A 21,786-nucleotide genomic window follows, 5' to 3' on the forward strand; every position below is an offset into this window, starting at 1 on the left:
ATCTTGGTAACTTGGCAACCTGTCGACGGGCTGAGTCCACTCTTGATTGATTATCCTGGAGCTGAATCTTTTATGCTGTTGCTCAACGAAGCAAAATCTTATGTGGTGCTTAAACTGCAACAGGGTTGGTGTTACTCTTTCTGAACAATGTTGAGAGGGTTATTTGGGTTCTTTGTTTTCCAAAAGGAAAAAAAAAAAATCTGTAAGGTTTAAGTTCACTGCTGTTTTCTGTACACAAGAGCTTTTATTTTTTCTGATAGTATTGGGTGCTGTGAGTACACAGAGTATAGAATATAGTTAATTAAATGGATTAGCTATTTAAAGGGCATAGATGCATATTTTAGCAGAGCCCAACGCTATTTTGTATTAGCACATTAGGATTCAAAAAAACCAAAAGGGTTAAATGATGCCTGTGGACAGAAAGCTCTACGGGAAACTTAAATGAAGGAAATAAAAATCTGGAAAAAAAATCACTAAAGCAAGTAACTCGAGAGCATTCCGTGCTTGGGGTGGGACAGTCAGCTTGAAGACAAGGGTTAATCCTAGCAGCAGAAACCTGTGAGGGTTTTATTCCTAAACTCTTAGGAGAGATGCTTCGTGTGCAAAGGTATCGGCAGCATCTACCCTGAGTGAGTCTTTGCAAAACCTGGCAGCAGTTAACAGCAACCTCGCTGGAGCTCTGCAACACCCCAAACTCAGTGTTTCACAATGGCAGCACAAGACAGGTCTGAGGCTCTAATGCAACTCCTGTGAGAAAATCTTGTCTGTTTACAAGGGCAGGGGGACCGTTCTCCAGGAACTTTCCAGAAGATCACTACATGCGTTCTGCCGAAGACAAATTAATTACTCGCCATGAAATTGCAGTTGGTCAAGATGACAGTGTCCTTTGGATCAACTGAGGTTTCTGTAACGTTAGTATTTTAGTAGGTAAAATCAGCACACTGTCTTGGTAAGATAATGAATTCAGTTGGTCTGAGATGTGGCACGGTAAAAGCGTGTTCTGAGTTACAGAACGAAGCCGACTCTCTGATGGAAATCTCTTGCCAGAAAAATGATGTCAGATTGCTTATTGGCAGATGAAGCAGCCTCTGCACCTCTTCTGATTAGGTAATGCTGCGGAAAACATCGAGTGAAATAATCATGTAAATTAACTGATGTGCAAAGATATGCCCCAGTGAAAAAAAAATTCCTCACCTGAAGCACCACAAAATGAGCCTAGATTTGTAGAGGAAAAAATGTCTGATACGATTGTTCTATTCTGATGGATTTTTTTTCAATTGTGTGTACCTACACCAATTCAGCATAAAGATTTGTCTTCGAATAGGATTTGTGGGGTTTCCTCTCCTCCTGTGAAGCAGATATACGTGAGCTTCACATAGGTGTGCACGCTTTTAGGCCGGACTTGGCTGAAATGTAGATACCAGGTGCGTGTTGTCCCTGAGACTCGCAGCTCGGGAAACAGATGGCAGAACAGCAGGGCCCTAACACGTGGCTATTGTCAGGGCAGCAGCAGGCTGGAACGTGTAGCTACTTGCACAAGAACAACTGCTTTGTCTTTCAGTCTGTCCCCCTACTCCGCTCTCCCCTTCCTCCTGTTAGTTTTCCCGCTCCTGCATCCTCCTGCCCAGTTCCTCATAGGGGAAGTTGCGCTCGCTGAAGTTGCCCAAGGTGTGTCCCATATGTTCCTCCCTGTGTCACTTGTGAATTGGACCTTTGGCCGTGTTCTGGAACACGTGACCACCCTCGCTGGCTTTTGATGTCAACGAGAGTTTATTCGTTGCAATAAACATCGTCATTCCGTTAGACCTGCCTTGCGTTCATGCTGGGTGTCTGGCTGCTGGGGCTGTGCTGAGACACTCACAAATTCTCCCGTTGCTTTGAGCAGCCTGGGCTGTAACGTTGCAGGACTCCGGCTTCCCACCTGGTCACACAGACTTTGCTGCTCTACGGCTTTTTGCCTCCAGCATAAGCAGCCCGGGGAGGTTTTAAGTGCTATTATCACACTATTTTGCAGCCTCGCGTTTTCATGTTTCATTGTCAACTGATGCTGTCAGTCGCTGTAACTCCACATTTTGTGGCATTGTCCCTGCATTTGATTTATTGCTGATGGCTGTAATAGAATTTGGCACCAACAGATACGTCTTTGCCTGCCAGTAATTTGAGAACAGAGAGTGATTTGGACAAGTGATAGAACTGTCTGTTTCTTTGTTGTCCGTGTCGCATCCCCACCCCCTGCTTTAGCTGAGCACTCTTTATGGTAAAGCAATGTTGACATGTATATTCTGTCAGTCACAGCACATAGTGTGTCTTAAAATGTTTTTGTTCCTAGTGCAGGCACATCAACAGTGAAATCATGGCAATGCCAAAATAAATAAAAACTTACTATGATGGCTTTCAAAATCAACAGTATAATGTGACAAAGACAAAGCTAAATGAGAATGGCAGCTACTCAGTTATCTTAAGCCAAATTTAAAGTGCGTTCAGCTTTGTAACTTCATTTTTATTGGATATAACTAAAGCAAAAAATAAAGTAATACAGATACAAGTTATATATATATTTGTGAAAGTCCTCATGTAGGAAATGTCTCAATTGTGTCATTACAGAAATTGTAACATCAAGAGTACCTGGAGATTTTGAAACACTGATTTCTGGCATTTTGAAAAGCTGCCTTAAGCTTTCTGGTTCTGCTTAAAAGGCAGTTTTTTACAGCACCGCTGGAGAGGAGCAGTGGTGTATGTATAATAATGTACAGATGATGACTTGTCAGGAAGGCATCAGAGTGCTTCACAGCTACCACGGTATTAATAGAACTGCAGATAGGAAAGAAGTTGTTTGAACAAGAGAAGGCAGGTGAAGGTGATCTTGATTATATTTTCAGCCGTTACCTAAAATGGTTTATCAACTTTGTGCCTTGGCTTCCATTTTTGAAACATGAAACTAATTTGTAAAGTGCTTTAAATACTCGGGTCAAATATCTTTCAACCCCAGCCCCTCTCCACAGAACCCCTGTCTAGAAAGGTTTGTATTGACAGCTTGGTTCAGCGCGCGTTATATGTAGTATACACAGTATATGTAGCATATGCAGTATGTGCAAGCAGCCACCAGCAACTGAAGGTTTGGGGACCAAAGCCGAGTTGTCCACTGCTAGGTTACAACTTTTCTGAAAGCAGCTACTGCTAAGGGGACATCTCAAGACTATGTATGTGCACATTCCAGTTTGAATTCGCACTTCCTTGCAACATAATGCTTAATTTTCTAGTACTGGTAGAAAAGGTCCCTATTAAGCTCCAAAAAAGTAAAAATGCCAGAGTGACACTGTGACTAGTAAATTGATTTTTTTGTAACCTCTTATCCTGATGAATACCGAAACTAATAGAGGAGGAATGACCGTGAAGCCACGTACTGCAATAAATCAGGGTCAACAGAAAGACATAACCCCCTGTCACCACAGAAAACCCAAAAGAAGTCCCCTCCCTGCTCTAGACACTTGAAGTTAAAACCATAGAAGTTTCTACCTGTTATGTCCAAGAACCTCATGTGAACTAAAGGGTTTTATGTGGAAAGAGCCTTTTTAATCAGGTTTGAGAGCTGAGTAATAGAAGCAGGGTATAAGGAACAGACCAAGGGTGAGACTCTGTGGCTTCTGAAGCGATCGTGTTGATGGGAAAGACCAGCAGTTTGGCCAGTGAGGAGAGCCTGGTGGTCCCCTTTGAGCCTTGCTCCAGTGAGCAAAAGAGACCAAACAAATCGTGCTGCTGGATGAGGGATGCCGCAACCTGTCTTGGGGTGCAGTTTGGCCTTGCTGAAGTTTCCTACTAGTTCAATATTTGCTGAGAAGCTGAGGCAAAGAAATACGCTATTTTGATAGTGCAGCAGAGGGTAAGAGTGCGGCAGTTCCTTTTTAGCTGCCTTAGGGCTCTAGCTATTGCTGCAGAGTGAAATGGTTGATTTAGCCACAGCCTGCAGGCTGTTTGCCAACGAAGCCAAATTGCCTCTCTTCTTGCCCTGCTTCCCCTCTCCTTTCATACTGTTCTTCCAGGCCTAATTAGAAGTGTTGGCTGCAAAAGCACCAGTTGGGTGAAGGGGTTTGTAGGGACATGTGTGTGCATTGGGCTCCTGGAAACAACAGAAAGCAAGTAAGTATCTTTTGTTTTAGGAGCTTTGCCTAAAAGGGAACGCAGAAAATGAACTGTCTTCAGTTACGTAAGATGCCTTTCCGCCACAGATCCCAGTTTGTGTTTCCCACGGTAACGGGGCAAAATTGTGTGCGCGCAACGGTCTTGTTCTTGCAGAACAGGCATTACTGGAGTTAACAGCACTGAAAAGAGTTTAAATGATAGTTTAAATTTTGGAATTAATTCTGATTTAAGGGAGCTTACGGTCCTTGTGGTTTGCTACCTGCAAGTGTGTGAACCGCCCATGTTTACTAGCAATAACATCAATGTGAAATATGTTCCAACTCAGCTCTGAGTTGGATGTAACATCGTTATCAGATGTAACATGAGGAGTTTGTGGTGGGATGGGGTTTGCTACATTCCCATTTCCTGAACAGATGATTCATTAATAATGCATCCTGCAAATCAGTCAATGCAAACGCTTTTGAAAGTTGTGCTGCATGCATTAATCACTGTGCATGCAACAGAAAATGTCCCAAATTAACATGACTAATCAAGACAAATTGCAGAGTATTTTCCGAAATGGAAAAGAGGAGTGAGCCAGGAATCAGTGATGACACTGGCCAGACTGGTCTCTTGGTTACTCAAGAGCAACAGAGGGAAGGAATAAGAGCCTGCAAGACGCACTTACCGTTTGAGGAGAACAGGGGACCCTTGGTCTTAGAAGGAAGTTCTGCGAAAAGGAGGGGCAGCACAGGGTACGCTGTGAGCAGCATCCACCCGCTCTGGGTGAGAAAGGCGGCTCTGCAGAGAAATGCTAAAGCCAGATGCATCGGGGGAGCCATAGCTGTAAGGAATTCACAGCTCAATCTGCCTGCAGTGAAACAGGAGATGGCCCTTAATGGGATACAGGAAAGATTTGGGGGTTTTGAACGTATACTCAGACAGGGAAGGAACTGTTCTGAATATTTGCTGGGATTCATCTTTCATCTTGACTACCCTTGCAACAGCTACTTCACCTAGAATATATTCACACTGTGAAGTTACTACACCGCTCCCAAGAGGAGAGTTTTCCTGCTCTGTTGTCTTCTACATAGATTAATAGGTAAAAGAAACAGAGAGAAAGGGAAGGAGATCACCACACAAAACACTGGAGTGTGGGGAGCCATAGGAGCTGCTGAGAAGAGACGGTTTCCTAGAACAGCACATCGCTTCGTCCTGAAGGCTGTGAGGGGACAGGAGAAACGGGTGTGGAGTCCTGGAGGACAGGGAGGATTTTGAGTAGCGCCAACCATTCCTGGCACCTATATTTGAGTAATTCCCTCTTATCCAAAGTCTCTTAGAATATGGAAGGGGAGATTGGAAACATTGGAAACAAACAAAAAACCACAGCATACTCTCAGGTTTGCACTGGTCTTGTGAAAGGACTCCCCCTGTATCGGGCTTGTGACGCAGGGCACTTGTGGTGCTTCCTTTCGGAGGAAGACAAGCCCTTTCCTTCTCAGGACGCTCAGCGCTGTCATACCCCCCTGCGATGGGGACACGGATGGCACCCCCGGAGTGAGTGCTGGGAGGGTACTCCCAGCTATCGGCCTCACCTGTCGTCACCAGCAACACGCACCTTTGTGCATGTCTGCAGTCTGTGCCTGACTTCAGGAGGCGTTTGGACTGCAAACACCCAGCTTAGCTCTCCGACGTGGCCATCTCTGCCAGCCTGCTGGACACTGCCTCCATCCTAACCTGCTGTGCCACAAGGCTGGGATTAGAGCATATTTGTATGGTCACCTGCTGACCTGGCAGGACCCCTCGGGAAGCAGCATCTCTGATGACACAGAACATCTGAATGTTCTAAGTGGATCCCAGGATGGAAAGGCAGTTCCTGCATTCCTTTTCTAAGAATTTTGGAAAACTTGAGCATAGTGTGTCTTTCCTGTGAAGCCCATCAGTAGCCCCACCAAGTTCAAGAGGTCTTCACCCCCTGTAGGCTCCGGCACTTGTCAGTGCTTCCTACATATGCTAGCTGCAGGATGGTCTGGAGGTAATGAGGCTCCATGGGATGATAATTGTTTTCAAATACAGGTACAGGCTCCTGAAGCGTCATCCAATTACCATGAGCGGGTGCTACGGCTTCCCAGCTGAGGGCCCAGTTGTACCTCAGTATGCAAAAGCCCTGACTCTGCACAGGTTTTCTTGTATCCCAAAGAGCACGTGGTCGGTCCAGGCTGGGCTTGTCTCCTGCTACAGCTGCATCAGCAAGTCTGCTATTCCCGACTGCGGGCCAACTCCAGGTTAGGAAACACTATGATAAGTAAACAGGGACATTCAGCCTGGCTATTGGACCAGGCAAGGGGCTTGGTTATACATGTGCTGCCTTTTAAAGGGTGGCAGGGCAGTGGCACGCTACCATCATCTGAAAAGGACAAAGTTTAGCATGGCCCAGCTCAAAGGGCTCCCAGTGCGAGTGGGAAACAGCTGTCCCTTGGACTGCTTCCAGCCACAGATGTAGTAGAGACAGCTGACGCAGGGACCCAGACCAGGGCTCCATACAAAGCCCCAGAACACCTACTGTGTCACCTTCTCAACACCAGCTACTTCACTCTGCTAATCCACTCTGTTGCACCAGCCAACTTCCTAATGCGGTTGTAACCTCAGCTAAATGGCGATATGACCAAACTAGGATTAAGCTAGAGCAGCCTTTTGACAGCAAATTCAGCTAGCATGAGTCAAGCCCTTACGGCACGGTACCAGTTTTCCCAAGCTTATAGCTACATTTCAAAAAGGCTGAATATTGCTTAAAAAGTCAATCAGCATTCAGCTTTTATTTACAAGATGTTCGAGACGTATACAGCAAGATTTGCTGAACCTGCTGCAAGAGCTTCAGAATGCCATGGGTAAAGCAGATGCGAGAGCAGCACAGAGTGGACTCAACAGCATGGTGACTGGTAAGACACATATAAGGCCGGCAGCTTTGTAGACCAGGTCCGAGGAGAATATTGTGTCAGTTATAGGAGAAGTGGTAGAGATCCTGTTTGACAGCCATGAGTAAGCCAGGAACTCCTCTGCTACCCCCAAGTCTTGAAGAAAACACCACACTGGGAATTGCATCTTTGGAGGATGGGTGAGGAGAAGGGATGGTCCTAAGCAGATGGGTATCTTGGAGACTCCAAATTCTGGTGTAGCAATCCTGACCAACTGGAAAGGAATCAAAGTTCAACATCACACAAAAAGTACTTTACACAGCTCTGCAAGATTATCATCACAGAAGCAGAAGGTCCATGGGATAAAAGCCCTGATGATTTCCACACACACTAGAGGCAAAGTGCTTACTAATACTTTAGGAAACAGAAATTCTACACCGAGTACTGCAAAAGTGGGGTAAGTGTCCATTTCCTAGCAGGCAATAAAAGACATGATAAATCAGTATTTAGACTGCTCTTCTCATTATCAAGCTTCTAAGCCAAAAAAGGGAGAAAAACTGCCAAATTAACAAAAATTCTTTTCATTATTCCATCACTTATGGACAAATCCAAGGAGAGGAGGTCACTATGTTTACAGTGACACTTGGCTCTACTTTGCTTCATTTCTTGTTACCTTTCTTCACCTGACCCCCAATAAAATAAAATAAAAAAATAATCTCAGACTGTAGCCAAGTATATTAAAAATGAACCTCAGTGGTATAGACAACTTACAAGGAGTTATGCTTACACGCCAGTGCTTCAGTCCTCACCACACTCCCTGCTTATGCACCAAATAACTTTAATATAGAAGCTAAAGACTGTGTATATGTTTATCACCAAGTCTCCCGTTTACACCTTTTTTCCCCTGAATTTCAAAATCAAGTGTTTTCTGCCGTACTCGAGACATGCTGTGGAAAGGGTAACAGGACTTTTGCAGGACACAGCAGATAAAGCCGTTAAGCACTACACAGGAGCCATTATAGTAGATGTGCATCCATAGCGTTATTTCTTAATTTTCATAGCATATGACAATATGTCTAAGGCTAAATTTCTTCTGTATTTTAAAGAATTAACAGCTTCCAACAGCCACAGCTAAGAAAAACTGGTCATGCATAAAAAAATCACTGCCATGCACTCTACAAGTAGAGGGGAAAAAAGCAAACCCACCTGCTGTAAGAAGTCCTTCCTCCTCATTTACATGCAAAGGAAGAAGCGCATATTCATTGTGATGCCCTTCGTACTGTTTCACACACTTTGTTGTTCTCAGGTCCCACAGTTTTATCTGCAAGTCGAAGTAATTGTTTGAAGGACGGTGTATTAAAAAAGCAGAAAGCCCTTTATGGTTGATAATAATAAGTGGATCTGGAAAAGGACCCATATATGGGACTACAGCCCAGTTCCATACCGCCCCGCCAAAGAACAGGCATCCACCCTCAGGACCGGGATAAGCATCTCTCAATGCCCAGATACCATAAGGAACAGAATACCTGAAGTGCAACAAACCCGTACCTTTCCAGCCATATCTGCTGCCATAAGATAATGTTCAGCCTCAAGAAGGCGAACAGATGTAACTGCTGAGTCATGGAAGAGACGAATCGCTTTCCAGCTCTGGCCCTTTCGGTTGCGTTGACGCACATCGATGCTGAAAATCTCACCTGAACGGCAGCCGTTGTACAGCATCGGGGTCTGGAAGAATCCAAAAGGAAGAAGTCTACTATGTTAACATCTGAAAGGGTCTTACAAGTTATACAGACAGAAGTTATGTCAAACTTTTGAGCTCTCTGGTGCAGCTGTTAAATTATTTTATTAACAAGGGCGTTAAGAACCAGAATTTTTATTACACAGTGCACCATTTTTCAGGAGCCAACTCGTTAGGTCCATTCAAACCTCAACTACTTACTTTAGCTGTAAAAAAAGTTCAGCTAGGTAAGTAGAAACTTAAGTCTAACGTAACAGCAAAACAGGAACTGGAATTCTCATATTCCAATTTTACCCTCCTCACTAATCTTTGTGAACAAGTCCAATAGTACTTTATAGGGGTTTTCTTCTTCTTGATGGAGACAATACACTGAATGTTAACAAAATGAGGTCATTCGCCAAAACCCAAACAATTTTACAACACATTATTACTGTGTTCTTTTTACTTCATTTCATTTTTACCTCTGCACAATTCACAAAAAATTACCCTGTTGCCACAGAGCTTGAAATCAATTAATCTTTTGTCTTGCTATTTAATTGTGTGCAAGCATCAGACCACACCAGCTGTTGTGGAACAGCTGTCCAACGATAATTTTAATTGTAACCTTACGTTCAGCATGCCAAGTCCCATCACAACTAGAATAAAAAGCCCGGTGATGAGGCAGCCCTCTGAAAAACGAAGGGTGTAAGGTTCTTTTTACCTGTGTGGCAAACTGTTGTGCCAGTACATCGCTACTGCTTCCAAATGTCTGTTGATGCCCTGTCACTACATTGGTCACAAGAACTCGTCGTGTCAGGCCTAAGGAAGACAGATTATGTTTGTTTAGCTGTAATTTGGGGAGCAGCTGGGAGATTAATGCAAAAAGTCTTTCTCACAGAGAGATATGGGGTTGCTGGCCTTGCGGATCACCTGTGCTGAAGCAGGTGTCTACTTGGGGATTCAGGCACCAAGCACAGGACCAGCCAGTGGATATCGTGAAGCTGCACAGCATTCCAAGTCGATCACCTAGGAGAGAGGAGCAACACATGAAGTGTCCATATAATGTTAGTACAGGATGATAACTCAGAAAGCTTCTCTGGATTTCCATATTTATTTCAACATTTCAATCTGAAGCAGAGAAAACATTACCCGTTAGTGTCCCTGTGCTACTCCAGAGACAGGAAACAGAAGTCAGACTTCACGACTGTAAACTGAAGACTTTATATTCTGTATAGACAGATGATTGTGAGACTAAAATTTATTCAGTCATCAGAGGGCTGACTGTGGCAGGAAAAAAGAAAAATAACACTTTTCTTAGACACTAAGTAAGCCATTTTTGAAAGATAAGTGGACTAGAAATACAAAACATTTACTTTATAACCTATAGATTAGCCAAAGACTAACCCGTAAGTTCTTAGCCTGCCTATTTAAAAAAAGTTTGAGTAAGTAACAACACCCTAGATTTGACTGTTACTCACTCAGCTTCTGCACAAAGTCTACTAATTGACATAACTTTTAAGTCCGCAGTTTTCACTTCCTTCATGGCACATCCGCATATGTCAGACAGGACAGGAGACATGTCTAAAACACAGTTTTAGACAGGTTAAGTTCTACTTTGCACCCAGCATCTACTTAGCAAGGTTCCCTCAAACCACAGCTGAGGAGAGTGAAGTCAGTCAAGAAACTTGGAAATACCTAAACCAGCCAATAGGAAATACTAGACAGGAGGACTTTGGTGGAACTCTGGTCATCTGATTATGGTCAAGGAATGAAGATGTTCTACAGAGTAATTGGGCATGCTGGCCTAGTGGCCACCCACCTTCACTTGTCAAGCTCATGCTAATGCTATGCATTTTTTTTTTTAATGGCTGCATAAATAGCATGACATTAAAAATTTAAAGTAGGTCCATAACTCTTATTATCTATCACAGATTTCCTCTGTATAAAGCTATCTGATCATGTCTGAATGGAAACCTCCAGGTCAGAGCACTGTGGTGCGTGACCTGAAGAAGCATGGTTCTGACATCTATCAAGAAAGTCCAATTAATAAAGACCTGCCCCCAAGAATACTGAATAAATATATAAAGATACAGCTACAGCCATCAGACTGAAGACATGGGATTCTCTAAATCAGTCATGCTTACACACAGCCGAGCATGAGCTTGTACAAGGAGCTATGGGCTGAGACATTTACCAGCTTTCTACCTTTGATTAATCCACTGAGCGTATTTGAGTAGCTACAGTGAGGAGGGATTCTGACATGATTCTATATAGTTCAAATAGGAAGTTGGAGTACTTTTTGTGTGCAGCTTCTGAGTATTAGTTACAGACCAAGCTACTCATGAAAAATCCCAAACTTCACTTTGCTTACACAAGTAAGATGTTCTCCTGCCAAAGTCAAGTACTACATCAGCAGCAGCTAAAAGTAAACTAGTGCTTTGAATGCTGCTTGTTAATTAATTCTTAAGGTAAGTTCTTTCATCTTAAACTGTTTCAGATTTTCTAAGTTTTACAAGAATACAACAGTCTCACCAACTACTGAAGAAAAGTGTGAAAATAATCTTTCCTTCAAGCTCTTTTCATACCATAACTGCTATAGAAAATTGGTGAAAAAAACCCCAAGCCCACACCACAACAAAACCACCCTACCTGGGTTTGTGCTGCTGAACAATGATTCTGGAAGCAGACTGGCACAGCCTGGAGTTTCTGCAATTCCCATGAGGCACAGCTTGATGAAGTGAGTTAAGGAAAACAAAGATTTCTGCCTAGAACGGACCAGGCTGCCGAAAAATTATAGCTGGGAAAAGCAAGATGCTCTGACACAGCCACAGCTCACATACTTTCCCTTTGAAACCATTGATGTGCCTTACAGTTTACAATTAAGCCTTGACTTTTCATTTCTGTCACAGGAAAGAACTAGAAAGAACTCAAATACTTGCTGGTGTATTTTCACTACCAGAAAGACAAGACGAATACTAAGGCATCTTCCTAGCAATAGAAAAAAAAAAAAAAATGCATGGCCTACATGGATCATTCTTCTCATCCTTACATGCTGATACAATCCCCAACTCCTAACCAGCTGTGAGCAAGCCTGATGAACTCCTGCCACCTTCTGGATCACTCATGAATTGCTTGACTTTTCCCATGAGCCATAACATGTATTTCTACATAATTTCCTCTCTTGGCACTTCAATAGCACATCTGTTGCCTGCCATCTCCCACATAAAAAATCCCCTTTTCTTCCTCTCTTCTCGGTTCTGCAGCGTCCATTACTGCTGCTTCTACTATACCATCAACCTTCCTCTTCTTCTGAGACATGCTCTGAAAGTTGCAGAGCACAATCCCAATGAATTGCTCCCATTCTTCTCTTGCCCCAACCGATATGAGGATGGTTTAAAACAGAAACCAACCAACCAGCATGATGCAGCTGTGTGAAAGTTAAACTGAAATTTTGCTTTTTTTAAAAGGATATAAAACATGAGAATCTGGATGAGTCAATGATGCCCAGCATACAGAATTCACCTTCAGACACAAGAAGACATACCATTTTTGTGATCTTATTCAATTCATGAAAAGGTATTTCCAAGGAAAAATGACACAAAACTATGTGCTGGCACACTTCTTAGACCACTAAATAGCCCAGTAATGGGACATGAACATTTTAGCCTCATACTCCTCTTAAACGTGGGAGACAGAGCAGCACTGCGAAGTCTGTCCAAACACAGATTAAGGTACTACACACATCCTATTATTTAAGAGATGATTGTCCTTAAAAGAATCTGAGCATGAAGAGATTATGAAAGCCTGTTTTAAATTTTCTTCATGTTCAAGGATAAACACATTTTCCCAAAATTATATTTAAGAAAGAAGCATGCAGATCTTAGTAGTTTCTGGCCCTCAACATCAGTTTTTTCAGCTACAGCCAAGTGCAACTCTGAAGTAAATGCTATCCTTGGAAGCTGGTACTTGTACATAGTCTTCCTTTCCAACATAACATTCACGAGAACTAACACTGCTACTGAGGACTTTCAGAGAAAAGTTTACTGTGATTCTGTGTTTATTCAAACTGCACGTTGCTAGATGCTTCCATTCTCTCCTTCTAACCTTCTTCTCAGCCCTCATGCCTCCCAAGAACAGCGTTCTGAGAATGCAAGAACTGAAGGAAAGGGAACAGAACACAGTACTTTGCGGTTTGTGAAGTAGAGGTTGTCGTACATCTTCACAGTGAGAGACTCCTTCCCCAAACCACTCAGGTTGATGATACCATATTTACATCCTCCATACTCTACATCGTTCACAGTGAAGATCCGTTCGCAAGCAGCATCTGCCTGTAAAATAAAAGCTAACTGGTCACACTTACTAGAAACTTACTGGAAACAACAGCTTCGAAGAGCTGCATTAGGTCTAAAAGGAAACAACACATTAATTCTGATCCCTTTAGCACCATCATGTACCATTATATCTAAAAACAGTGGGCAACTTCTTTTCATATGCATGCACGGAAAAAACATGCGTAAGAAAAGGATTCAGTCCTTGAGTAACAGATATTTACTCCAGAGACCTCTCCTGCACAGGCAATACCATCAAAACCAGCAGATACTGCTTTCAGATCATGAGATGTAAAATTATTTTTGATGTTTACATAGACTCGCTGGACCACAGACTTTGCCACTCCCCAAATTCTTCTCTTCCCTTTTCTTCTTCTTTCTCTGAATCCTCTCCAGTCCCCCGCCCATAAACTAATTATCCACTCAACTACTGTTTATTTGTTTATTTCCAAGAGAACACGTTGATCAGCTTAAAAAAAAACAAACCCAAACACTTTCATATCCAACCTTTTCACCATTTCCGTTTCTAGGAAAGGAACAGCCTCTTCCTACCTGTTTAAAATTACCAAGCACAGATTTTGAGAAGTGACACAACAGGAATAACGCATCTTTGAAAGCGAAATTTGACCTATGGGATTTGATTTATTTTCACTGGAGATGGGCTTTCTTATCCTAAAGACTTAACAGTTCTCATAACATACCACAATTATTTTAAAATTGTTGGTTCCAGCAACTAAGGGATTTGGACTGTGAATTTCTATCTTCCTCCTCCGCATGCAGTTCACTTTTAGTTCATGGACCAGCCTGTAAAAGCAGGTGGGGGGGTGGGGTGGAGGGAGAAGAAAGAAGAATTCAGGTAAGCCTAGGTTTAATGCCAACAAGAATAATTCTGGAGAGGATATCCAGAACTGCTGCTCAATCACAGAAAGTAAATGCCTTAGTGACTAGCATACTGCAATTTCACTTATATAACCCATCTTCCATGTTCATGGGATTTCATGCTGTTATTTTGAACCCTGGCACATCTTCAGTAGCAGAAACAACAACAAAGCAAGTCGCTAACTTGCCTTCTGTGCTGTTACTGAATCTGAACATAGCAATTCTAACAGAGAGGCAGGGGGAACAGTCACACCAGTTGAAGAGCATCCATCCAAAGAAAAGCAGCACTGTATTCATAAAGCACAATGTGGCAAAACAGCATATACAGGGGGAAAAAAAGAGTGAAGTTTTAAACTCCATTTATCTGAAATTGGGAAACCTTCATCTGGATTTTCATCACTTGTATAATTTGATTATATGTCATGGTTTCAGCTGGGATAGAGTTGATTTTCTTACTGGCAGCTGGTATAGTCCTGTGTTTTGGATTTGCGATGAGAAAAGTGTTGGTAGCGCACTGGTGGCTTTTGGTTGTTGCTGAGCAGTCAAGGCCATTTCTGCTCTTCACACCACCTTGAGCAGGCTGGGAGAGCACAAAATGTTGTGAGGGGACACAGCGGGACAGTGACCCCAACTAACCAAGGGGATATTCCACACCACGTGATATATAAAGCTGGGGAAGCAGAAGGAAGAGGGGCACATTCGGAGTTGTGGCGTTTTGTCTTCCCAAGCAACCGTTACACATGATGAAGCCTGGCTTCCCTGGAGATGGCTGAACACCCACCTGCCCACGGGAAGCAGTGAATGAATTCCTTGTTTTGCTTTGCTTGCATGTGTGGCTTTTGCTCTACCCGTTAAACTCTTTATCATCTTTATCTCAACCCAAGAGTTCTTTTATCACTTCTACTCCTCCAGTTCTCTCCCCATCCAAAACAGGTGGAAGTGAGCGAGTGGCTGCACAGTCCTAGTTGCTGCTGGGGTTAAACTACAACATGGTAAAAAGAATATATATTTTTTTTATTTTATTGTAAGTAATATGTTCCTTTTTGTCTTAAGTGGAACAGTAAGAAATGCAAAAAAAACCTGACAGGAACAGTTGCACTAACAGCAGAACTTGGTATTGCAAACAGAAGACAAAGCAAATGATTGTACCTGCTATAACTTGTGGAGCTGAGCAAACCCAGCTGCCTTTTCTGTAACAGCATAGATGAGTTCAGTCCAGCCCTTGTTGTTTTCTGGAAGGGAAAAACATGGAAGTGTACTCAGTTATTTGCTGGTTTACAATTCAAACATGGCTGTGGGTCTTAGGTGTTTGAGATATTTAGGTGACTTTTTCCTCTAGCCTACATAGATTAAAATTTTCAGAAGGTCTATAAAACACATTCCAGCACCATCTCCCTGGTCTACTACAGTAAATAAACAAGAAAGAAACAAAGATGTATTCCTGTGAGATGTGGGGTGCTTCTATAAATACAGAATTGGAGGAAAAAACCAACAAAAAACCCAGCTGCTGTTTTCACTTGACATAATCAGCAGTACTGCCTTGAGGTGTGAAGTCACCTTCTAGTTCCACTGTAACACCTTAAATTCTTATTATACAGCAAAACTTTCTATTACAACAAGACAGCTATTAACTATGCAGTCTTACTGCTGCACGAAACTACTTTTCCATTCATCATTTTTTAAAATTTCACACAAACACCTTCTGGGGAGACCAAAGGATAGAGTACTTTGCAGAGTTACAGAGTAAGAAATCTTTTTGATAACGCTCTGACAAAGCAAGTATTTAAGAGTCAAAATGTTCTTATCTGGGAGCGTAATTCAGATGTCTCATTCAGTAATAGCCAGATTTTGAGAAGAGATGTATAACCACAGTTCCTATTAACAGCCACATGGCCATCAGTTTTCTGGTATCTATGAAACCTAAACTGCTCATGGAAACAGCTAAAACAATGAAAAACCAAACCAACACAGCACTTTCACAGTGAAGACTGAAGAACTGAATAGCTGGTTGAAGTGAGAACTTCGTTATCGAAGAAGAAAAATACTGCTCACTTTTTCCAAATGTCAGCATATTTCAGCTGAGCTGTGATTTGTAAAGTTGTGAGACATGGCTTTCAGGTAATTAAAAGACATCCTTGTTAGGTATTTCACCCAGATTACCAATATCCAGCATCAGCATTAATTCTGCTGTAATACTTGATGAAAAGCACACAGGCTTTCCAGGCATAAACATAAGACTTGCCTTAATTTTACCTGTCCAAAAAATATTCTTCATGAAAAAGCTGTTTCCACAAAATATCATTAGTATTGTTTCTTCAAGGTCCAGGAATTTGATCAATACATTTATTAAACATGGGGAAAACGTAAAATCAAGACCCCACTTTGCCAATTCAAGGCAAGGCATTTGAAACCTGGCATCCAATGTCCTGTCTCAAGTGTAAATGTTGGACAACCTCCAATTCTGAGCACAGTTCCTGTCTCAGAATTTCTAAGTTTGGGGTTTTTTTGTTTGTAATGACTTGCTTTCAATCCTGTGGGGAACAGCCAAACAAAAGTCTTCAAGGACTATAAATTCTCAACAAAAAGAAATTTTCGTTTCTTTGGACAGCTTAGGGAACCATACCACAGTCAGAATTGAAAGGCTTTATCTTATAATCTCTCCTGGGCCAGAGCACAATAAAGCCTAATTGCAATCTTTTTCAGGATGTACCTTCTTTTGTTTTTCTTCCTCTTCTAAGAGTCTCAGTCTTTCGCGTTCCTTCGCCTTGTACTGAATGCTCTCCTTGGTGAGCGGGTTGTAGTTATTATGTCCAGGCAGTAGGCGAAAATAGCGGTTCTTTTCTGAGTCATAGTAAAATCCTGGCAGTTCTTGGGAAAAAAAAAAAAAATAGAAAAAAAAAAAGTGGCAAAACCCAGGCAAAATCAGATGGCTAATTAAGTTTGCTTATTGCTCTTTGACATCCCACATCTTCCTGGGAAGGTCAGAGTCACAAGGCTCAACGCTCTTGCTCCCAGAAAGTCCCAAGCACGATACAGACTAGGAATAAATGACAGCCACTTAAAGGAAAAAAAAAAGAAAAAGAATATTTATAGTTTTCAAAAGCAGTGCTATTACACAGGTACAGAAGGGATGTCACCACTGACCAAGATGAAATTCAGACAGATCAGAGAAGCAGAGAGGAAAGGTTTTGTTGCAGAACAAAAATGACCTTCCTCCATAAATCAATGATGAGGAGACACTCTTGGCTAAAAGGCTAGGGAGGGCAGTCCCAAAGCGAAATAAAAATTGACAATGAGGTATCACCCAAACCAAATAAAGTGTTCCACTTCCCACAACAAGCCACCTTTTCTTCAACATATAGAAGAGATTTTGATACAATCAAGAGTACGTTTGGACAATACACAGAGGCTCCTTCCAAAGATAAACTGGGATAACAAACACATTCAATTTTAGCGCTTCACTGCCCAAGTAAATTCACAGAGGCAGCCAGGTAAAATACTCTGACAGATTCATAATGGTACATTGTCTCAAGACAAAGAATTTTATTCAGAAGAGGTCAGTGTTAACATCTTCGTTTCAAGAGTTTTTATTTAACCCTTTATGTACTACCAGAAATTGCATTTGAAGTAACCTCTTTTTGCTGCTGCTTACAATTGTCAGCATCTTTTTGGTTTAAACTCAGCAACAAGACTAAGACCAAGATTTATTCGGGTCAACAAAAATACAAAGTTAGTGAATGAATCAGTAAGGTTCATAAAAGCACAGTGCATTTAGTACATAAAGCCTAATTACACAACAGTAACTGTTTTGCAGGATACATTTCCTAACACACTCACAACCTCTGAAGCACAAAAGGGTGATATACAAAAAAGGTCCCTTTAAACTCTGACCTCTTAACAGCAGACAAAGCCAGAGTCAGTGGTGTTTCAGGACTCTCCTGTTGCGGGGAAAGAGATGTTCCCACAGGCTTTGCTTTTGCTAAGGCTGTTCCCTGAGCCAGGAAACCAACATGCAAACAGAACAGCTTCCTCAATAGCACTACTACTGCCTCAAGTCTGGTTTCACCAGTCAACTCCCTGATAACGAACAAACACTTAGCCAAAGTGTATATCTTACAGACTACAAAATACACTGAAGGCATAAAAAGAGATGATTTCCCCACCCTGCCCCTGAAGTGGTAAATCGTTGTGTCTTAGAAGACTGACTAACTGGATGCAAGTTACAATTTTTTTATATGCTCTCTTATTTTCTTTGCTCATTTAATGTTTCTACTGAAAGATGTATTTTATAACATTTTCAGTACATACAAGAAAAGAAACAAAGTTCATTTTCTTCCCAAAGCAAGATTTCTGGAAAGAGAAACAGAATTCTATTTTTTTCAGTTTCTAACAGCTTGGCTAAGCACACAAGTTTTCAAACAAGAGAAGCACTTGTGGGCCTGAAAGTGCATTTGGCCCTGCTCTCTAGGTCCTCACTTACTACATCTTTTTATATCACCCCATGTTACTTTTCTCTACAAACTTTACTGCTTATATCCTTCCTGTAGCACCATGCTATTAACGCAGCTACTACTACTTTTTTCATACAGCCAACATATAGACACTGATTTTTGACCTGGAAACAGGCTCTCTTACCTGGTACTGCAGAGTTCTGCGTTAAACGGGACGAAGAAGGATCTCCACTGCTGCTGGCGCCTGCGTTCACTGGGGTCTGTGGTTCCCTCTGTTCTGGCCTAAAAAAATAGCATTGCCTTCATGACAGGTTCACAACTGTCCTACCCATCTTTGCCAAAGAACCTAGAAAGCAGCTTGTTATTGACATTAACGGAGTACAATTTTGCAGGGTTGTGATAAGCACACTGTGCATATCACCATACACTGAACTATGATAACGAAAGAGTAAAAATATTTAGCTTAAAAATCTCTCAAGAACATTAGAGACACCAACATATTAAAAGCCTTAATTGCTTGCTAAAACATTAGAGGTGGCTGCTGATTCTGCAAGTGCCTTTAACTCTTTTCAGTGAAAGATAAATTCTGGATATTTTACTATACTCCCTTATTAAAACAAAAGCCTACCCTTGAAAGCATGTAAGTCTTCACAGCATAAAGCAAGAGACAGTGTGGGTAAAACACTGATGTCGGGTCACAAACAGGCTCTTCATAACAAGAATTTCATTGATGAGGTTCAGAAATGTGCAAAATAAACAAAAGTTTAATGAAAACTCCAAGAAAGAAAAGTCTCTACTTTTGTAATAACCACTGCAATTGACACGGTAACTGCAGCCGCCTTCTTTTTGAATTAATTTAAATGGGCACATCCAGGACTGGTGGACAAAATTCTACTGGCATGTTTTCTTAATCACCCATACAATTCTCACTTTTTAAGACAGGAGTTACTATACATCATCTTAAAAGCATCAGGCCAAGATGTTTTGCAAGAGTCGTAATTTATTAAAAACAGAATAACAAAGAAATTCTAGTTCTAATACCAGCCCTATAGCTGTTTGATTATACAACTTTGAAAACAGTTAAAGAACACATGCAATCTATAAGGGGAAAAACACCCCACACCAAACCCAAGCACTTCAATTTAAAGCTTTTAAATAAAATCCTTTTAATTCTATATTCACTGAATTAGGGCCCATTTGCATTTCTAACATTTCTTACACAAATATAACTAATGGGGCAACTCATATATATGTGTATATGTCTCCTTCTCTAAAATATAATAAAAAAAGCAAAAGATTAGCCTCTTTTATTCCTGCAAGAGGCACTAAGGAAAGAACACAGGAAAGAAAGAGAACCATAAAAACAGCTCAAACACGGGCAAGTATAAGTTCTAAAGTTTAAAATGCGCTTTTCTCAAAGAATCAGTTTTCAAGGCAGCGTATGACTCCTGAGACCTTGCTTCTGTTTCCTGATCTGCTAGATGTGGTATTATTACCACATTATTTCACATGCTTTCAAATTTTCAGGAAGATCCTTTAATGACAGTTTTTACACTAGTAGACACTAAGGCATAAAATAAATGGGCAGGTGGAATGAAGTACTTGCAAACATTTTTCTTCCCTAAACTATCTTTGCATATTGATGAAGAGTTATCAGACACACCTGAAAGGACTAGCTCAAGGAACCACATCTTAGTTTAAAATCAATATACAGTTGTGAACGTATGATAAATTTCCAGAAATCAATGCAATTTCACTCCCACTAGGGATGACAGATACACCAGAAATACTGTCTACTAGATTTTTAGATGGCAACCCTCCCAGTTCTAGATAGCCACTATTCTGCAAATTTAATTAGGCGTAACATCTAACAGCTTAACCCATGCTAAGTACAAGCTGCCTATACTTGCCTTTCAGTACAGTTATTGCGGTTGCGTCTTCTGATGGGAGCGGTAGCTGCGCTTGCGATTGCTCTATTCATGCTTTTCTTTGCCCCTCCTGTAATTTCTCTTAATTTCTACCTATAAAGCAAACACACACATACTTCAATGCTACTTGCCCGGAAAAGTCCAACATACAAGAGATATTCTTAACATAGCCTCTTTCCACCAGTTTCAAACAGCTTCGCAGCAGCCTAGAGATCAAACCCTAGGAGGCACATTGATGAAAACGATTTACTTTTAAAGAGAAACACTTTCAAGTCCAAACGGCACTAGATCCTTAAGAAAGGCAAGGCAGAACAGCACCGCCGGCCGTTTGAAGGGAGGCTGCAGTGAGGAGGGCACGGCGCTGACCACCTCCCGTGTGTAGCACTAATAAACACCCTCTTGCTGAGCTCTCCGGTGTGTAGGACAGCGTGAGCGCCCTCCCCCACCACCTGTGTCCCACGGCCGAGCTGTGGCCGAGTGTTAGCAACACGCTTCCTTCCAAGCGGAGGGGACAACATAGGGACAAACCGAAGCGACAAACGCCGGCCTGCCCGTTTGTCCAGGCCCAGGCCCAGGCCCAGGCCTAGCTCCGCGCTGCTGCCGGAGGGGCCTCCGCTCCACGGGGTAGCCAGGCCGACACACCCGGTTTTGAAGGCGACCAGACCCGCTGACCACCCACACTACGCGCACTTCCTCACTCCTGGCAGTTTCCAGCCCCACGGCTCACCCGCCGCGCTGAAGCTAAACGCCCCCCGCCCCGAGGCAGAGGCACGGCCACAACCAGACCTCCCCCATACCTCACCGGGGCCAGGCCTCGCCGCTTCCCACCCTGCCGCCAAGGCTCCGCCCACGTCCCGATAGGCGCGTCTGATTGGTCCTCACCAGCGCCTGCCGCTTGACGGACAGCTCGCTCACCAAAACAGTGGGAGGCCAGAGCCGGCGCGTGCGCCCCGCGGAAGGGGAGGACGGGCGGGCCGGTAGTTGGAGTCTGTGAGGGGGAGCGGTTGGGTCCTCCGGGAATTAGGATGGAAGGCGGAGGGGGCCTGGTGAGGGAAGGAGGCAGAGATGAGTGTTTCTGGGAGATGGGGGTCACTGAAAGGGAGCCGCCGCTTCCTTCTCTGGGTCCCTGGTCGGTTAAAGGCCGTCCTTTGGCTTCGGGGAGCTAGAAGCTGCTGCGGCCTCACAGAATTGCTCAAGAGTTTCGAAAAGGAGAGTGGTGGCTGTGAAGTCATGCTCCCAGCTGAGGTGTCTTGACGCTTAAATGTTTTCTGAGCCTTCTGCTGGGCAGCAAACAGTGGGATATCGAGGTGTTAGTATTAGGGCAGCTTTGGGGAGCGGGCAGCGAGTGGGCAAGGTGTGGGGGAAGGCTGGGGGCTGCAGCGGTGGGTGGCAGGAAGAGCTCAGCGCTCCTCAGCCAGTCAGCAAAAGCTGAAAGGGCAACGAAACGAT

General features: G+C 42.8%; 1 protein-coding gene across 1 annotated transcript; it reads right to left on the bottom strand.

The window, feature by feature from the left end:
• Positions 1-6,906: 6,906 nt before the first annotated feature.
• DCAF4 (DDB1 and CUL4 associated factor 4) lies at positions 6,907-21,186 on the bottom strand. The gene is made up of 14 exons (XM_074148788.1): positions 21,135-21,186; positions 20,320-20,430; positions 18,594-18,691; positions 16,669-16,826; positions 15,108-15,190; positions 13,781-13,883; positions 12,936-13,079; positions 12,229-12,273; positions 11,401-11,479; positions 9,682-9,777; positions 9,473-9,570; positions 8,583-8,759; positions 8,241-8,355; positions 6,907-7,308 (listed from the first exon to the last, which is right to left on the bottom strand). Exons 2-14 carry the CDS (start codon positions 20,388-20,390, stop codon positions 7,115-7,117), a joined length of 1,461 nt encoding a protein of 486 aa, XP_074004889.1. The 5' UTR covers positions 20,391-20,430; positions 21,135-21,186; the 3' UTR covers positions 6,907-7,114.
• Between the last annotated feature and the right edge of the window lie 600 nt (positions 21,187-21,786).

This window comes from Numenius arquata, chromosome 6, assembly GCF_964106895.1.
Source record: "Numenius arquata chromosome 6, bNumArq3.hap1.1, whole genome shotgun sequence".
Taxonomy (NCBI): domain Eukaryota; kingdom Metazoa; phylum Chordata; class Aves; order Charadriiformes; family Scolopacidae; genus Numenius; species Numenius arquata.